This window comes from Monodon monoceros, unplaced genomic scaffold (genome assembly GCF_005190385.1).
Source record: "Monodon monoceros isolate NGI ecotype Baffin Bay Population unplaced genomic scaffold, NGI_Narwhal_1 Super_Scaffold_15, whole genome shotgun sequence".
NCBI lineage: Eukaryota > Metazoa > Chordata > Mammalia > Artiodactyla > Monodontidae > Monodon > Monodon monoceros.
In genome coordinates this window covers 17,069,856-17,086,443 of record NW_021703771.1, presented here as the reverse complement: position 1 = coordinate 17,086,443, position 16,588 = coordinate 17,069,856, and the positions used below count along the sequence as shown (strand labels likewise).

Here is a 16,588-nt window from a genome sequence, read left to right as displayed (position 1 = left end):
GCACAAGTAAGCTTAGTTATTAGCTGAATTAGTTTTGCATAGGGACTGTCAAATCCAAAAGTTCATGTTGTGCTTTGCATATACTCAAAAAGCTCCCAGATTTCTGGATCCCCACTAATGTATCCGAGGACTAGGTCAAAATGACTGAAGAAGGGACAGAGGGTCTTACACACTTCACTACTAGCAAGTCAGTCAATTACCTTGTGGCCAAATGGCTTAAACTTGCCACAAGGCAGCAGCAGAGTCCACAGTGAATCATTACTATCAGCGCAGAGAAAGGAAAGGAGCTCCCAGGAGAGACCCTGCCGCGCGCTTCTGTGTTGTGCTAAACCATATGGGAGCAAAGCTGGACCTGGAGTCAGAATAACGCCAGGGTCAGGGCCCTGTGTGTGTCCCGGGCAAGTACAGAACAGTTCCTCACTTATAAGATGGGGCGATGAAGAGAATGTACGTGAAAACCTGTCAACTGCATTAACACGACAATTTACGTACTTCAGGTAGCTAGTTTGAGAAGCCAGCTAAACTGTACACACACAGCTGTAGACATCGGTCTATCTAGAGAAAGTTCTGAGAGAAGTGAAGATGTTTGAACTGGGGCAGAATCATAGATATGAAAAAACAGTGAGTAAAGATAATGAAGACAAACAACTAGGTAGAAAAAACTATCAAGTGGGACTTAGGAAGCAGAATTATAGTCCGTCATATTTGTTAACAAATGGAGTTGCCTTCTGAGATGAGATGTTGCTGAGAAACTTGCATTGTTCACTTAATATTTTAATATCACTAGTTTCCTAGTGGAGAAAACAGATGCAAAATCCAGCTTATTTTCTTGTGTGTGCTTAAAATGTTTGCTTATTTTAAAATAAAATCCTGTTTTAAATCTGTTTTCCTTTCTCAGAGGTCTACAGGAGCAAACAAGAAAAAAAGATCATCTAGTTCTTTATCTATGGCCAAATTTAAAAAAAAAAAAAAGGAAAAAGAAAAAACAGCTATTAGTTTATTTCTTAGTACGAAACCGCTTTCCTTTCTCTCACCTAATAACACTGGCTTTAATGATGGTCTGGGACTGATGACCACTCCACCGTCAGTCCCCTGAGTCAGAGTGCAATTCAGTAGTCATGAAAGGGTCTACAGAGATGCATTTACTCTGAGGGGAAACGAGTAATACGCTTGAACCCTCTACATAGCTGACTTTCAAATGTAAGGAAGCTATGATGTAACCTTTTGTTTATATTCTCGTCAAGATGTACCTTTAAGAGGACTTTTACTAAGCTCTTGACCAAGAACAGTGCACTTGTTTTATAGTGTTTCTGCTTTTCTTAATCAGAACTACACCACCTCCTCACTAATAAAATTAACAAGTCAAACATGTTTCCATATGAACTATTTCTCCTTTCACTGCAACAGTCTACACTTGAAGAAAGACTTCCTTCCTGTTTACCTCTCTTGTCCTGTTGAAATCCAGACCTGGGTTTGTGTCTCAAGATTTGGTCCAGAGGTGGCAGCTTTTGCTGCCATACCACAAGCATCAAAAAGCCACCCTCACCTGATGCTTGGCCATCTCCAGTCCCTCCAAAGTCACTGTCTTAAAGTCCTCCTCGTCCTGTGGAAGGAAAGAGGAGAGCTCATAGCCTTTGCTCCAGTGAAAAGTGGGCTTGGCCATGAAGACCTTGTTTAAGGTGTTTTGGATGGGAAAATGCTTTCCAATCAAAACATTTTTTTATTCTGTGGGACAAGTGTTGTGCAAAAGACTGTCATGTTTATTCCTTAGATAAGGGAGGAGTTTTATAAAAACTGTCATTACTAATGAAATGCAGGGATGACAAAGTACATGTGCCTATAATCACATTGCTTCCGGATTTGTTGTCATGATTATTTTTTCCGACCCTGCAATATCAACATGAAAGTACCCAAGTGCTCTCCTAAACTCTGGACTCAACTTTCATCTTTCATCTCTTCTTTTACTTATTAGTCCCTAAAGAAACAACTTGATTTGAAATCAAGTTCCGCATGTCCTTCAAGGACACTGTCCTCCATTCCATCTCTGGAGTGTGTGGAATGTGGTTTAGGAGCTGCTGCCTGAATAGGGGACCCCAGAAGAGTGGAAAATTTCTGAGCACTCAAAGCACATATTACAAACTAGGGCTCGCAAAACAACCCAGATCGTCCCCAGATTGTACAATTTATTTTTGAAATTTTCTGAATGCAAGGAAAAGATGACAAAAGGTTTGTAACAGAGGCCTACTGATAAACGTAAGAAACTCACTACTGTTTTCTTGGGTAAAGATCTGTAATTAATTAGCCTGATGCACAGTGGAAGATGCACATAAGATACGATATAAGTATATTTTACAAATTTTATCTTCTTACACTTAACAAATTTTAAAAAGAATGCAATACCTTTGCCCTTTTCCGAAGAAGCTTTGCAAGTCGTACTACATAAGGTTTAAATTCTCGTTGATGTATGCCCTGCCTTCTCACTTCCAAACCGGAATCATCTGAGGCTTCTGGAATAAAGGCCCATCGGTACCTACGTATAGAAGAAAGACACCAATATCGGTAAGATGCACGCTGTGTCATCTAAGACAAGGCCAGGCCACATAAATCCAGTAGACACGTCATGACCCCACCACTTACACAGATTCACATACCAGCGGTGCCACTTGTAGCCCTGTCACCGTGGGCATGTTTCTTAACCTGAGCCTTTACCAGTAAATAAGGACAATATTAACTACTTCATAGAGTTGAAATGAGTACATGAACATTTGTAACGAACAAATGAAATTTGGGAAGTACTCCACACCATTTTTTCCATGAGCACAACACAAGTAACTTGACAAATGTTTCCATGCTCATTCATTACTATATAGATAAAAATCTCCAACATTTATTTTAAATTTTGTCTTTAATAAGTAAAATTAATATCTGTCTATGGAAAAAACTCAGTATAAAAGTGCAAACCAAAGAAAGGTAGTCCCCTTCCCACCACAGGCTCCACCAATACTGCCAGTTTCGTATATACGCATTCAGAGTTTTATTATGCATAAAAGAGCACACAGTCACACAAGCAACCCTCTCCTCTTTTAATAAATAAAATGATTGCTGCTTATTTTAATTACACATCTTGGAGATAAGATCATATAAAACAGCATCCTTTTTTACAGTTTCATAGTACTCCGGTGTTGGAAGGTACTGATTCAACCAGTCTCCTAGACTGTCCGATTTCTAGCTATTACAAATAGTGCCATAATGGATACGCTTACGTAACTGCTGACTTTTATGCGTGTCTGAGAGGACAGTGAGTGGAGAAACCCTCGGATACAGCAGAATTACTGGCCTAATGAGAATCTGTATTTTGAATTTTGGTAGATATAAACCTCTTTGGAGAAAAATTAGACAATATCAACGTACTCTTCCAACGAGTAAGAATGTCTCTATTGTTAAGGGTAAAGGAAGTACACGTTTAGATCTTTAGCATTCTGAAAGTTACTAGTAACTTTAATTGGAATTTCTCTTATGAGTATCACTGAGCACCTCTTCGTATGTTTTACAAGCCATTCCTTTTCTCTGAACTATTTGTTAATCCTGTCATTGGCCCATTTTTCTATTGTGTTATCCATTTTTACATATTAAGCAAGTTAGACTTGGTCATATACATTGTAAATATCTTCCCAACTCAATGCTGTCTTTCAATCTTTATGGTATTTTTTAGTCACACAGAGACTAAAAATTGTATGTAACTAAATTATGAAATATTTTAAACTTTTGGAAAAAAATCATGCTCAGAAAGATATTACCCTTTCAAGATTATTAAATTCTCCATGTTATCTTTTATTACCTTATAGATTTTTTGAAAAGAGACAGTAGTTAAAAGAAAAAAAACTGTAGTTGATATTACAGCATTTTTATCTCTTTTCTGATTCTTGACAAGTAAAGAGGATAAACTCATTTTGCTTCTCGTCACAGAAGCAGAAAGGTCACTACTGTAAGCATAACACTCTCCCTAGGGCATGAAGACTGTAGTTTCTGTTACCTCTGTGAACATAAACATCCTAGTTAATTTTGGCCACTTTCCTACAATTCTGCTTAGTATCCTTTTCTGAACTTCTTCAGGAGTAACAACAGTTTAACAGACACCCAACCACTGAAATTCATTAAGAAGTGCATATATATGGTTTTCAAATGGAAAAAAAATTTAAAGTAACTGGAATTAATGTAAAAAAATTTCTAGTTCTTACCATTAAATTTAATGAAAAGTAAGCTTGTGCAACAGAAGTTTTTAGAGATTTAAGTATATCCAAATATAGAAAAAAGATTCTGGTATCTTACTCTTTATCTTATTAATATTCCATTCCAGAAGAATAATATAATACAATTTTATATATTATATAAATACATATTTGATCATGTGGATAAATTCTCAAATTAGCTACATAGTGATAAAGCAATCTTATACAGTTTGCCTATTTTAAAAATTTAAATATGAAAAATCATAATTAAATATTTTTGAGCACTTATGAGCAAGGCATTTAACTTACATTCATTTTCTCCCTATTCCCCTCTGCCATTTCTACTTCAATTCACTATCATCTGAAAGAAGAGCCTCCTTGTTTCCAGTCTTGCCCACCTCCCATCCTTTCTCCAAACTACACAGCCAAAGTAAAATTTCTAAAATACAAGGCTGATAACATCACTTCACTCCTTAAAATTCATGCTTCAGCGGCTTCCCGCTGTCCTTAAAGTCCAAGTTCTCGAATATAGCTTGTAGGTCATGTAACTCGGGCCCTTTCCAGCCTCATATCTCAACATGCTGCTCCAGCAATACTGACCTTTCAACACTGCAGACACACCAGGGCCATTCCAACCTCTAAGTCTTCACCCCTGCTTCCCCCAACCATCACCCCACCTCCTCAGTGTAAAACTCCCCTCAGGCCTGCTCTGACCCCTACAGCTCAGAGGGGTCTCCGCTGTGTGGCCTCACAGCATCCTGCACAGCTGCTCTCAGAACACCCATGGTGTGTTAACGGCGTGTCTCCTACACTGGACTTGAAGCTCTTAAGTCATGTATCTGGCTGCCTCACGTGTGCTGCCTACTCAACTTGTTGACTGAATGACCTGTCAGTCTTAATATATCCACAACGGCCATTTCCGATACCTTCCAACAACTGTTGCCCTACCATCCTCCTGCCAAAACAATTACATTTTAATAAAGATTATGAATACTTCAACTTACACAAAAAAACTTTATCTTAGATGTCACCAACCAAAGCAAATGCATTTCAAAAATATCCATTTAATATCCTTACTTTTACTTACATCTGAAACTGAGGAAGATTTTCGGAGGGCAATGCCAGAGCCAGATCCAAAAATTTGCAAGCAGAAAGATAGAGGTTTAACCACCGCTGGCTGTTATATGAAGTAGAAAAGCCATTACCTCCTGTGTAGGTTGTCTCCAGACCAGCCACAGAGGGGCCTGAAGTCCTATAAGCAGGAGACAGTGCTGTCAGCAGCTGGACCCACTTACTCACAGGTAATTCCTGGAAAATCTCAAAGTGCCAGCTACTATTTTTCATAATCATTCTGATAAATGTACCAGTAATCGCTAAGCAAGTTCATGACTAAATTAATATTACTGTTCTCAAATCAAAAATTAATTTATCTTCTTTAAATTAGAAGAATGTAAAAATAGTAGAGAAGAACTTGTTATACTCGAGAAGTATAAAAATACAAGCTGTAAAACCAGGAGGCCTCCCTACTACCCAGTGTCCTGCAAGGATGGTGGGAGGGAAACTTTCTATAATAATCAACACAGTTATTAGTATAGGGGATTCTCTTTTATAAACCTAGTATTAAAGAAGAGTAAAATATATTTAAGACACAGTGTTAAAGGAACTTTTTAATTTATAAACTTATTTGTACAAAAATTCCTAAATAAAAATAAATTATATTTAGTCACATATTAATAAACTGCTTCTGCTGAAGAAAACCCCAAATTTTAGTACATTAAATGGAGATCATCCTGGAAGATATGGACATTTGTATACCTTAGTTACAGGTTACCTGCCATAATAGGTGTTGCTGAATGTTTCAGGAAAAAGATCTGACCTACTAAAACCGATACTGCTCACATAGCTGAAACAGTACTGCTTTAAACTAAATTTGTGTCTAGAGGCCAAAGGCCACACATGTTGATAGTTTAATTCAGTCTAAAATACCTAAGGAATACATGTAACTGTATTATATCCAAATATGATCAATTGGATAATAACAGACTAAATACATAAAGTGTTCAGATAAAAATAGTGTCTATACCCTCCTAGTTGTAAAGTAACGTTCTGGATGATTTTAGGATACTACACACTGACAAGACTAAAGCAAAATGAATTACATATTACCGTGAAATGTCTTCATCAGCAGTGAGTTCCTGCTCCATCAGTAAAAATACCTGTACCTGAAGACCATGGAAAAAGTGTCAAATGTTTATTTAAACCTTCTTTCAAGTTATCTTTAGGCTATATTTTCATTAATCCAAATACAGATTTTAGGATACAACTTTAGGATCTTTAAATTATACTTAGTTTCCAAAAGTAAAACTGAAAATTCAGCACAGAGCCTTGCTAATAATTTGGCAGAGGTGAGACGAAAGCATGGTCTTATTTGGTGATTATGGAACAGAGATACAGTTATTAAAAAAGGAAAAAATATTAAAGCCAATTTCTTTGTGGGGAAGTTATAATGCTGGGTTTTCAGAGTTACAGATTCCCGTCCCTTTCCTTTCTCATCTCTTTCCCCAGCTCCCCACGTTGTTCAGATGAGGGCGACAGGGTATGGTTTGGGAGGGGAACGGACGGGTGTGGTGGGACCTAGGAAGGTTTTACTGTTTGGGGGTTTACAAAATCTTGTCAAAGTCTCTCTGAAGCAGCTTACCTGGGTAAGTGCTGCACGTCAAGAGTGATACATGCCCTATGTCAGGCCATCTAAATCTAGCTAAACCATCTCTAATCACTCTCAAGGTGGTGCTGCCAAAGGCAGGAACCAGGCCTGGCAGCCATGACAAAGTTAAAACTCTGGTGTAGTTGAGAATGAACTAAACCAGATCAGACGAGGTCATGATTTGCAAGGAGCTAATAACTGCTAATGTTGCATATTTCAAAGTTTAAGCCGTATGGAGACAGAATCTGACTTGTTTTACTATTTTCATCTGTACAAATTTTCAGTAACAGGCTTAACTAGAGTTCAGTTCTCTTCCAAGATTAGTTTTTATCCGGTAAGCATGTTGATGCTTGTCACATTGTTTTATAATTTAGATTTATTACCTAGTTGAATTAAAATTAACTCACAAGTTCTGTGATCATGGTAGGCCAGAGTGAGGTAAGGTGTTGTGGAGACATTCTTAAAAGTAACACTCTGAAGAACAGGAACACTTGAGAGTGAAGAGTTGGCACCTGGGGCAAACGGAGACTCTCAACCAATCTCTCTGAAAGAAATACAGTATATTTTCAATACCAAAATAGAATCATTTTCATATAAACTTTTCTATATAATCTAGTTCAGTACTTCTCAAACTATGATGATCAACTTTTTAAATAATTTCCAGTCTGTTGCAGACTGATACTTTCATAAAATATAATAAAAATGAATTACCAGAAAAAATCAAATTAAAAAAGATAAATACAATGCCATGTTCTTATTACTAGATTCAACAGATTCTATCACATTGCTGTAAAGGCTTACGATGCTTACTCTACATTTCTGAACGTAACATGGATGGAATAACAGACTGATACTGGTCCGTGGACCACACTTTGAGTAGCACCAATCTAGTCGATTTAAAAAAAAAAAATCACAGGACAAATAGTGTGCATGTTGCACACTGGACATTAGGTATAAAGGGTCAGAAAAGGAGGAGTCACTTATCTTCTGAGGGAGAAATAATCTCAGTAAAGAGATGACAACTGTCATCCCCAACCCCATCCCCCATGCCTGCTGAGGCTGGCTACTGCACAAGCACACTGACTCAGCAGCAAACAATACTGCCTGGGGCAAGCTCACTCCCATCGTGGAGCCATCTGGTGGCACAGGGTGATGACTGCCCTGATACCCTTCAGGACACAGAGAGCCACCAAACCCACGTGATGAAGGTTATCAAAAGCCTTATACAACCCCAACCCTGGCCCCAAACTCTAGATCTCCACCTACTTCTAGCTAAAACAGAGGCTACGCCTCTATTTCAGATCCCTCCTTTAAAGGTGTATAACCTCTCACCCACAACAAAAAAAAACCCACTAATATGCCTGTCTGCAGTAAAACAGTCTTACACCTCATTCTCAAACATGAATTCCTAGGAAATTTGACCCAAACAATAAAATGGAGACCATGTTTAGGCAAGTCCTATAAACTCAGTGTTTGATTTCTTTTACATACTGGTGATAATTTTTGTCGTTTCAACAGAACAAATTTCTAACTCAACATTCTCCATCTACCAACGCTTGGTATATTTCACCCCAACTTACAACTTACGGAAGGTAATTTCTAAGGAACCAAAAAATTTGGAAAATAGAGAAAATAGTTTTCCACTATTTACCTTGTATATCTGGAAGATATTTCTGATACTGATCAATTTCACTGCTAAAAATAGCAAATGCTAATCTCTTCAGAAGCATGGCTCTCTGCTCTAGCTCCACATCACGGTTTGCAAAGAGATTAAGTGAACTGCTCTGAGCTACAGCTACACGAGCTGGAAGAAAAAAAAAAAAGCAAGTGAGAGGCTGTGATATAGTCATCAGGCGATTTGAGAAAAGATGATTCTGTTTTTTGTTTTTAAGAAAGTCTAGACCCTATGACATCCAGGAGAGAGGACCTCAGGGTAGAGGACTTGGGACTCCTCTCCGAGGCAGAAGGACTGGCAAACAGATCTAGCATATACAAGCCAGAAGACCAAGGGGTGGGAGTTGCAACGTGGAGAGAGAAAAAAATTTAGAACTGTAGGTTTCAGAAGGTAAAATCACTAACAGTGCCATTTTATAAAACCCTTTATTATTTTAGGCCATCTGCCGAAATCCTTCTCATTGCTTTAAAAATTTCTGGCCTGGCCAGGCCTAGCCTACCCAGCTCTCCGTCCTCATGTCTCGTATTCGCCCCCATTCCCTCTTTTGCAGGCACACTGTCTTGCTTGCTCTTCCTTGAATTCACCGAGCTTGTTCCTACCCTGAGACCTTTATTATTTTTGTCCCTTATCCCCGGAATACTCTGTCCCTAGGTCTTCTCGTGGTTGGTTTCTCCAGTTTCACATCAAATATGAGCTCTTGAGCTGTTATTTAAAATCTATCGTATCACCCTATTTCCTTCACAACTTCTTAACTACTGTCTGAAATAATCTCATCTATTGGATTAAGGTGAGCATAATGCCTGGCCCATTTTGTGTCTTTTAATAAATAACTGTTAAATAGATGAATCTGAACCTTAAAACAAACCTGTGAAGATCAGAGAGAATACGATGTCCCTTTTCCAGAGGGGGAAACTGCAGCTTGGGTTAAGAACTGACAAGAAATTCTACAGATTCATCCAACTTCACTGCTATTTAAGGTCATCAGTTTAATAACTTTCAAACTTTTAGAAAACCTTTTTTTTCCAGATTAGATACTATGAGGAAGCCTAATATATAAGCCAGTAAGATAGAGAAGAAGTGGGGCGGAGAGCGATTCTGGCCTTCCTGGCCCCTCTCTTTCTTCCTTCCGAGAAGATAAACACAGCCCCAGGACTCATTTTGGCCGAGCCATGCAGCGTGTGGGATCTTAGTTCCCCGACCAGGGATTGAACTCGTGCCCCCTGCAGCGGAAGCTCGGAATCTTAACCACTGGACCGCCAGGGAAGTCCCCAGAGCCCCAGGATTTAGAAGGAGTTGTTTGCTAGGTTTGTTCCTACTGCTGCCTTTCTTAGCCTCCCTACCTGTCAGTCTTTTCGTTCAGTGATTACTTATTGAGTGCCATGTTCTATGTTATGTGCTGAGGAAACAGTCTGGAGACAAATTTGACATGGCCAAATAGTTTTACTTATTATTTATCAACTATGTTGTCCTTTTTAAGTTTTAACATTATGTTCCTATCGGGTACTAAGTATAACTTGACAAAGAGCTAATTCAACAGTTTCTAGAAAAGAGCAAAGTACATACGAATGGATCCTGTATAGGAAAGACACTGCTTAGGCTGTCACCCCACAATACTCACTCATCAAATCTCTAAATGTCGTCTTATCATGTGTCATCAGATTGTCCATAATTGCTCTCCAACTGAAAGAGGCAAAGATTATGATATGTAAATAAGATTTTGTTGTTGTTTATTATTATTAAAAAAGTGTTCTACTTTGTAGATGGTAGTTGATTTCAACAGACTTTGTGAGGTGCATTATCATGTTGGATAGAAGCAAGATGACTTACTGATTAACACAAGAGGCATCCATCTGAAAGAAGCTGGGATCCATAAAGAGGTCAAAGGCTTCTTTCTTCCAAGCTCTCCGTGTGTACTGATACCCACTAAGGCTGCTAAGCAGCTGGACACAGGCTCGATAACTAGGGGCATTATGTGCACTAGGAGGAAGGAAAGCCACTTTAACCTGTGTGCTGTAACTTTAATCACCATATTACGTTATACCTAAGTGGTCACATTTACCTAAAGCACTGATGGGAAACAGAAAGCACTATAAGAGAAATAATTTTTTTTTTATCACGATAATTCAAGGTAAAAATAAAGTCATTTTGTGGTAATTCCAAAAATGGCAATAAAGGAACACAATTTATTTTTAACAGAGTATGAGTTAACTAACACATCTAGTTAAACAATAATAGTACCTGTGATTTCGGAGGTAGGGCACAACATAATGCATGATATTTACAAGTAAAGGAATAACCCGTTCTTTTTCATCACTGTAGAAAACCATATCCAAAAGATGAGCCAAAACCTAAAAAAATGTTAAGAAATGAAATGGAACGTATAATCTGAGCGCTAAAACTGACAGCACTTAGAGGTGGTTTTCAGTCTGTAAGAAAATCTAGAATACCTTAAAAGTAGAAAAACCTAAAATCAAATCTCCCTAAGCCATTTTTACATGAATGGTTTCTGCCACAATGGTTTTCTCCATTATAACTATAGGATATAAATATGGGCAAATGTTACTATTTCTAACCAAGACAGGAAAGACGAGAAAAAGAGAGGTTAAGAACCTTCCCATGTGACAGTGAGTAAACAGCAAATTTAAGACTAGAAACTCAGTATTCCCTTCCCCTGACTGGGTTACGAGGTGGCCTGGGAAAAACCCAACCACATGAATTGACTCTGTCAGTTTGGTCTTAGTCACACTGTGCTAATCTCTCTCTGTAACCACATCTGTGAAGGGGAAACAAAAATGCCCTGATAACAGGGTATAAAAGAGAGCATGTCAGAGGATGTATATAAAACTGTTTGGTAAACTGTAAATGCTTTGTAGTGGCAAGCATCATTATACCACCTCCACCCTTCCCTACCACACTGTGAAACAAAAGCACTTATCACTCTTAAAAAGTACACTTTTAAAAAACAGTGCATGGGGGGGAGCAATATCTAAAGTTATTATCACTAATATTTAACAAACTACTAACCTGAATACAAAGTCAAAACTTTATTTTACATAGTGATTTCTTGAAGTACAAAACAGTTTTTCAAATTAAAATCTTCTCTGTAAGAATTACTTGCTAATATTTCATTGTGAAACTGTTTACTTGAAAGTTCATGTGAAAAAACCCGATAATGTTTATTTACCTCAGAGAGTAATGTCAATGCATGGACACTATATACAGAAGGAGTTATGTTTGAGGTTTCCATTGCAGGTGATAACATATCTAAGTAAGAGAAAAGACAGGTAAAGATATGGTTAGGTTTCTTCCCCACTGAAAAAAGCTACCTGCTAAACACAAGAAAAGAGATGATTTTACTGTACTTACAGTGCTGACTGCAATAAATTCTTAGTGAATAGATGCCTACAAATATAAACTTAAATGTCTGAGATCAGTACCTTCAACATCAGATTCCAAATTGGTTCCATCTACCATTATTTTGGGAGAAGGTTTAACTTCAAGATTTCGCCGCAGCCATGTTGTCTGTTCCAAAGAAGAACCCGCGATTGCACCGATCGCATCCACTATTTTATGAGTCACATCCTGAAGAAACAAGGATAACCCGTTATATCTATGTATGTACACAGGCGCACACACAAAACTTCACAGATGATCTTATCTGACTTCCCCATTTTAGACTTGAGGTACTGAGAAACACAGAGTTTGGGCAACAGCTCTCGATTCAGAATGACTTACCTGGAGGTCTCTCTGGTCTTTTTTATTTTCCAAACTAGGGTTTTTCATAATAAACTCATTCAAAACCCTAAAAGGACCAAAGAAAAAAACAAACAGGAAATATTAGTGTAAAGAAAATGATGCAATCTAACTTTTCACAGTGAGCAAGTGGTTTTGTGGCCTGAATTTCTATTTTATATGTTTAATGAATGTATGTATACATGGATATCCTATGACTCAGGTGAAACGCATAAACATATGCATGAAAGACCTGTACAAGGATGTCTATAACAGCATTATTTGTAAAATCCAAAACCGGAAAGAACCCAAATGTCCAGCAACCGAAGAGATAAATTGTGGCATATTCATACAATGAAACACCAAACAGCAATGAAGAGGAATAAATTATAGCTACATGAAATTACGTGGATAAATTTTATAAACATATGTTGTGTGAAAGAAGTAGACACACAAAAAATATTTATATATAATTATTATTCAAAACAAGACAAAATTTATCTGTGTTGTTAGAAGTCAGAACAGCGGTTTATCTTGGGGTGAAGGGAAAGGGCAGTAATTGGGAGGGGACCTGAGGGGACATATGATGTCTTATTTCTTAATTTAGGTTTGTGGTTGAACAGTTGGTATATTCACTTCATAATAACTTGTGGAGCTGTGTTTTATACATCAACAAAAAATTTAAAAAAGACCCCAAATCCCACCAATCTTAAATTGTAATATAAAAATGGTTTCTTGTGTGTGTGTATGTGTGTGTGTGAGTGTGTATAGTAGACAGGTATAAAAGATTAAAAATACTTCATGAATGGAAAAAAATCCATTTCCATTGTTTGCTAAAATTCCACTCAATATTTACCTTGACTTGCTTTTATTAAGGTAAATTATATGTATAATTATTTCCAAACTAATATGAAAAGTGATATTGAAGAGCAATCATATCAATTTCTATTTTATAATTAGGAATTTTTAAAGGATCAGTGGAATGGCTGGGGGAAAAAATAAGCCATCAGAAATTTAAAAAGGGAATTTTCTAGTATAACTGAAAATGTCCAACTTTTAATTTAAACACTCAGAAGATAACACACATTGAGAAGGAGGTAGGATCGTTCATTATCCAAGAAACAAGAACGGAATTAAAAAACAGGTGAGGAAACAGTAAATCTTGTGGGGGAGAAGCTACAAGTCATAATAGGTGGCCTTAATTTTTTTTTTTTTTTTTTTGCGGTACGCGGGCCTCTCACTGCTGTGGCCTCTCCCGTTGCGGAGCACAGGCTCCGGACGCGCAGGCTCAGCGGCCATGGCTCACGGGCCCAGCCGCTCCGTGGCACGTGCGATCTTCCCGGACCGGGGCACGAACCCATGTCCCCTGCATCGGCAGGCAGACCCCCAACCACTGCGCCACCAGGGAAGCCCCGAGGGCCTTAATTTTTAATGAAATCAGCCAGCAGGATATTTGGTGATGATTCAAAGAACTGTCCATATAGTCCCTCTTTGAGCCTTAGAACAATTCAGAGGTAGGTAAGGCAGGTACTGTTATTCTTGACAGACAGGAAAATAGTCTTGGAGAAGTTTACTGATGTACCCAGGGTGCCAGAGATGAGGGTCAGAACTAGAGATCAGAAGATAAGAATCAGAAATCTTCACGAGAACGTTGTTTGAGTTCCAGTGTTTACCGTTATCGGTCATCACTAAAAATTATCACACACACTAGTTATCTTAATCTTTGATCCAGGAATTGCAGACAGAGTCCACTGCTCTTTTCATTACACGTTCAATGTCTAAAACTCCTTCAGCTTTTTGGTTTAGAGAATAGACAGCACGAGGGTCTAGGGATCATCGTGACCCCTGATGCTCTTGAGCAGGACTGCTAGCTCACTGTGCCCGGGCTGGGCTCCCTGTGTTACTCAGCTTCTGCAGGCTGATCTACTCTCCTCCAGCTCTCATGACTGTCTCTCCACCCCTTCTCTGCTTCCTGGTGGAGGACTACACTCCTACATTTACCAGAACACTTGAGGCCATTTTACTAAAGAGCCCTCACTTTCCCTCCCCTCCACTTCAAAATTTTCTAGACCACTGGTTGCCAAGCCAGAATCACCAGTTTTCTTAAGGACAACAGAGAAGCTATGTCTGTGTATATAGATACTGACAACTACCCATTTAAAATCACCACCAGAGGGCTTCCCTGGTGGTGCAGTGGTTGAGAGTCCGCCTGCCGATGCAGGGGACACGGGTTCGAGCCCTGGTCCAGGAAGATCCCACATGCCGCGGGGCAACTAAGCCCATGAGCCACAGCTACTGAGCCTGCGCTCTAGAGCCCGTGCTCCACAAGAGAAGCCACTGCAATGAGAAAGCTGTGCACCGCGACAAAGAGTGGCCCCCACTCGCCTCAACTAGAGAAAGCTCGTGCACAGCAACGAAGACCCAACGCAGCCAAAAATAAAAATACCATCAGAGCTACAGGGGTTGAACAGAAGGTCAAAGTTCTTTGCACTTGGTTGAATTTACATCCACTCAGCGTGAAAACATGTGGACTGTGTGAGGTAATGTAACCCAGGTTGGAGAAAAGTGTATTCCTTTTCCTTCCCCTCTTCTGTCTTAAGCAGTCCTTTTCAAACTTTAGGGTGTACTCAAATCACTTGAGACTTGTTAAAAGGCAGATTCTGATTCGGGTGGTCTGGGGCGGAGATTGCGACTCCGCATTTCTAACAAGCTCCCAGGCGACTCCAGTGCTGCTGGCTGAAGGATCAACCTCTGAGTAGCAAAGTCTTAGAGAAAATGCAGCAGGACTTCCCTGGTGGCGTAGTGGTTAAGACTCCGCGCTCCCAATGCAGGGGGCCCGGGTTTGATCCCTGGTCAGGGAACTAGATCCCACGCGCATGCTGCAACTAAGGAGCCCGCCTGCCACAACTAAGACCTGGCACAACCAAATTAATTAATTAATTAATTTTAAAAATGCAGCCTTCTTTCTCACTCTTACGCCTGCCATTCCCTGGGCTCCACCCCCTCCCAGCTGCCTCTGGAATCTGGTGCTGTCAAGGAGCCCCCCACCCTCTACAGTCTTCTGTCTAGCACTCTCCTCTTCCATGACACTTATCATTGGCCAGGCACTATTCTAGGAATTTAACAAATATTAATTCATTTAATCCTCGTAACAACTTTGTGAGGGAGGCCCTATTATTGTCTCCATTTTACAGATGGAGAGGTTAATAACCTGCCCAAGGCCATACAGCAAAGAAGTAAAGGAGCTGGGATTTGAATCCAGGAAGAGTCTTTGCTGTTCACTACTCAACATCCTCAGGTCATCCTTACCATTAATGATGACTTTCAAATCACATTTCCTCCTGCTACCTTGCCAGTTCTCTTTCTTCTCATAATCACACATTCAAAGAATAATCCACACTTACTTTCTCACTCTAACCCTTGCTGTGCTTATCGTCTCACCAAACTCCTCTCTCCTAAATCACCCATCCTCTCCAAATCATCAATAAATACAGCCTCTTTATTATATATCATCTTCCTTAATCTTTCTGAAGGGGTTAGCCAAGCCCTCTTAAATTCTCTTTGCTTCTAGAACATTGAATATGCCTGTTTTCTTCTAACTTTCCGATGTTTCAGTGTTTGCTTTTCTACCTCCTTTGCTGGCCCGCTTTCCTTCTTTTGTTGTCCTGTGATTTCAATCCCACCATCCACAGCACACAAACCGGCTACCTCCCATGAGAAACAATTCCTAGTCCATCTTCTTTTCCCTCTGATCCATTCTACTATTAATTTGCCAGTCATGACCCACCTCAAAACCTGCCATCACTCCCACCCCCTGCCCAAGGCCAAACTTCTTAATGAAAATGCAAAATCCTTCCCCCTTCTAGCTCCCATCTCCCTTTTCATCCACCCACCATTCCACTGCTGTGCCCTACTTCATAGCCAAATGAGACAAGGTACCTTGCCCAGTGTACCCTTCCCCTTCCTGTTCCACAAAGGCTTTCTGCTCCTACCACCTCCATTCACTGAGCAAATACTTCTTAGGGACATATTATGAACCAAGAATAATGGAGAGCAAAAGACAGACATTGCCTAGGACATCATGGTGCATGCAGTTAAGGGTGACTGGAATTTATCAAATAATCACACACATTATTAACACAGATCAGGAAACAACATGGCAGAGAGAAAATGACTCTTCCAAATCTTTTTATGTTTAGGGCCCTGAACTCAAATGACCCTCCTCTAGGAAGTTCCCCTTCAGCCATC

General features: G+C 39.3%; 1 protein-coding gene across 5 annotated transcripts in view; it reads right to left on the bottom strand.

Moving 5' to 3' along the window:
* Nucleotides 1-16,588, bottom strand: part of DOP1A (DOP1 leucine zipper like protein A) — a 114,408-nt gene that overhangs the window by 3,319 nt on the left and 94,501 nt on the right. For 3 of the 5 annotated variants that reach the window (XM_029223668.1, XM_029223667.1, XM_029223669.1), the window contains exons 26-37: nt 12,344-12,410; nt 12,046-12,190; nt 11,793-11,872; nt 10,847-10,956; nt 10,436-10,585; nt 10,227-10,288; nt 8,585-8,737; nt 7,341-7,477; nt 6,396-6,451; nt 5,317-5,481; nt 2,401-2,530; nt 1,547-1,603 (exon numbers count right to left, since the gene is read on the bottom strand). In XM_029223668.1, coding sequence (XP_029079501.1) covers nt 1,547-1,603; nt 2,401-2,530; nt 5,317-5,481; nt 6,396-6,451; nt 7,341-7,477; nt 8,585-8,737; nt 10,227-10,288; nt 10,436-10,585; nt 10,847-10,956; nt 11,793-11,872; nt 12,046-12,190; nt 12,344-12,410 — 1,312 coding nt within the window. The remainder of the gene's footprint in view (nt 1-1,546; nt 1,604-2,400; nt 2,531-5,316; nt 5,482-6,395; nt 6,452-7,340; nt 7,478-8,584; nt 8,738-10,226; nt 10,289-10,435; nt 10,586-10,846; nt 10,957-11,792; nt 11,873-12,045; nt 12,191-12,343; nt 12,411-16,588) is intronic. The other 2 variants (XM_029223670.1, XM_029223671.1) reach the window with 2 other exon arrangements.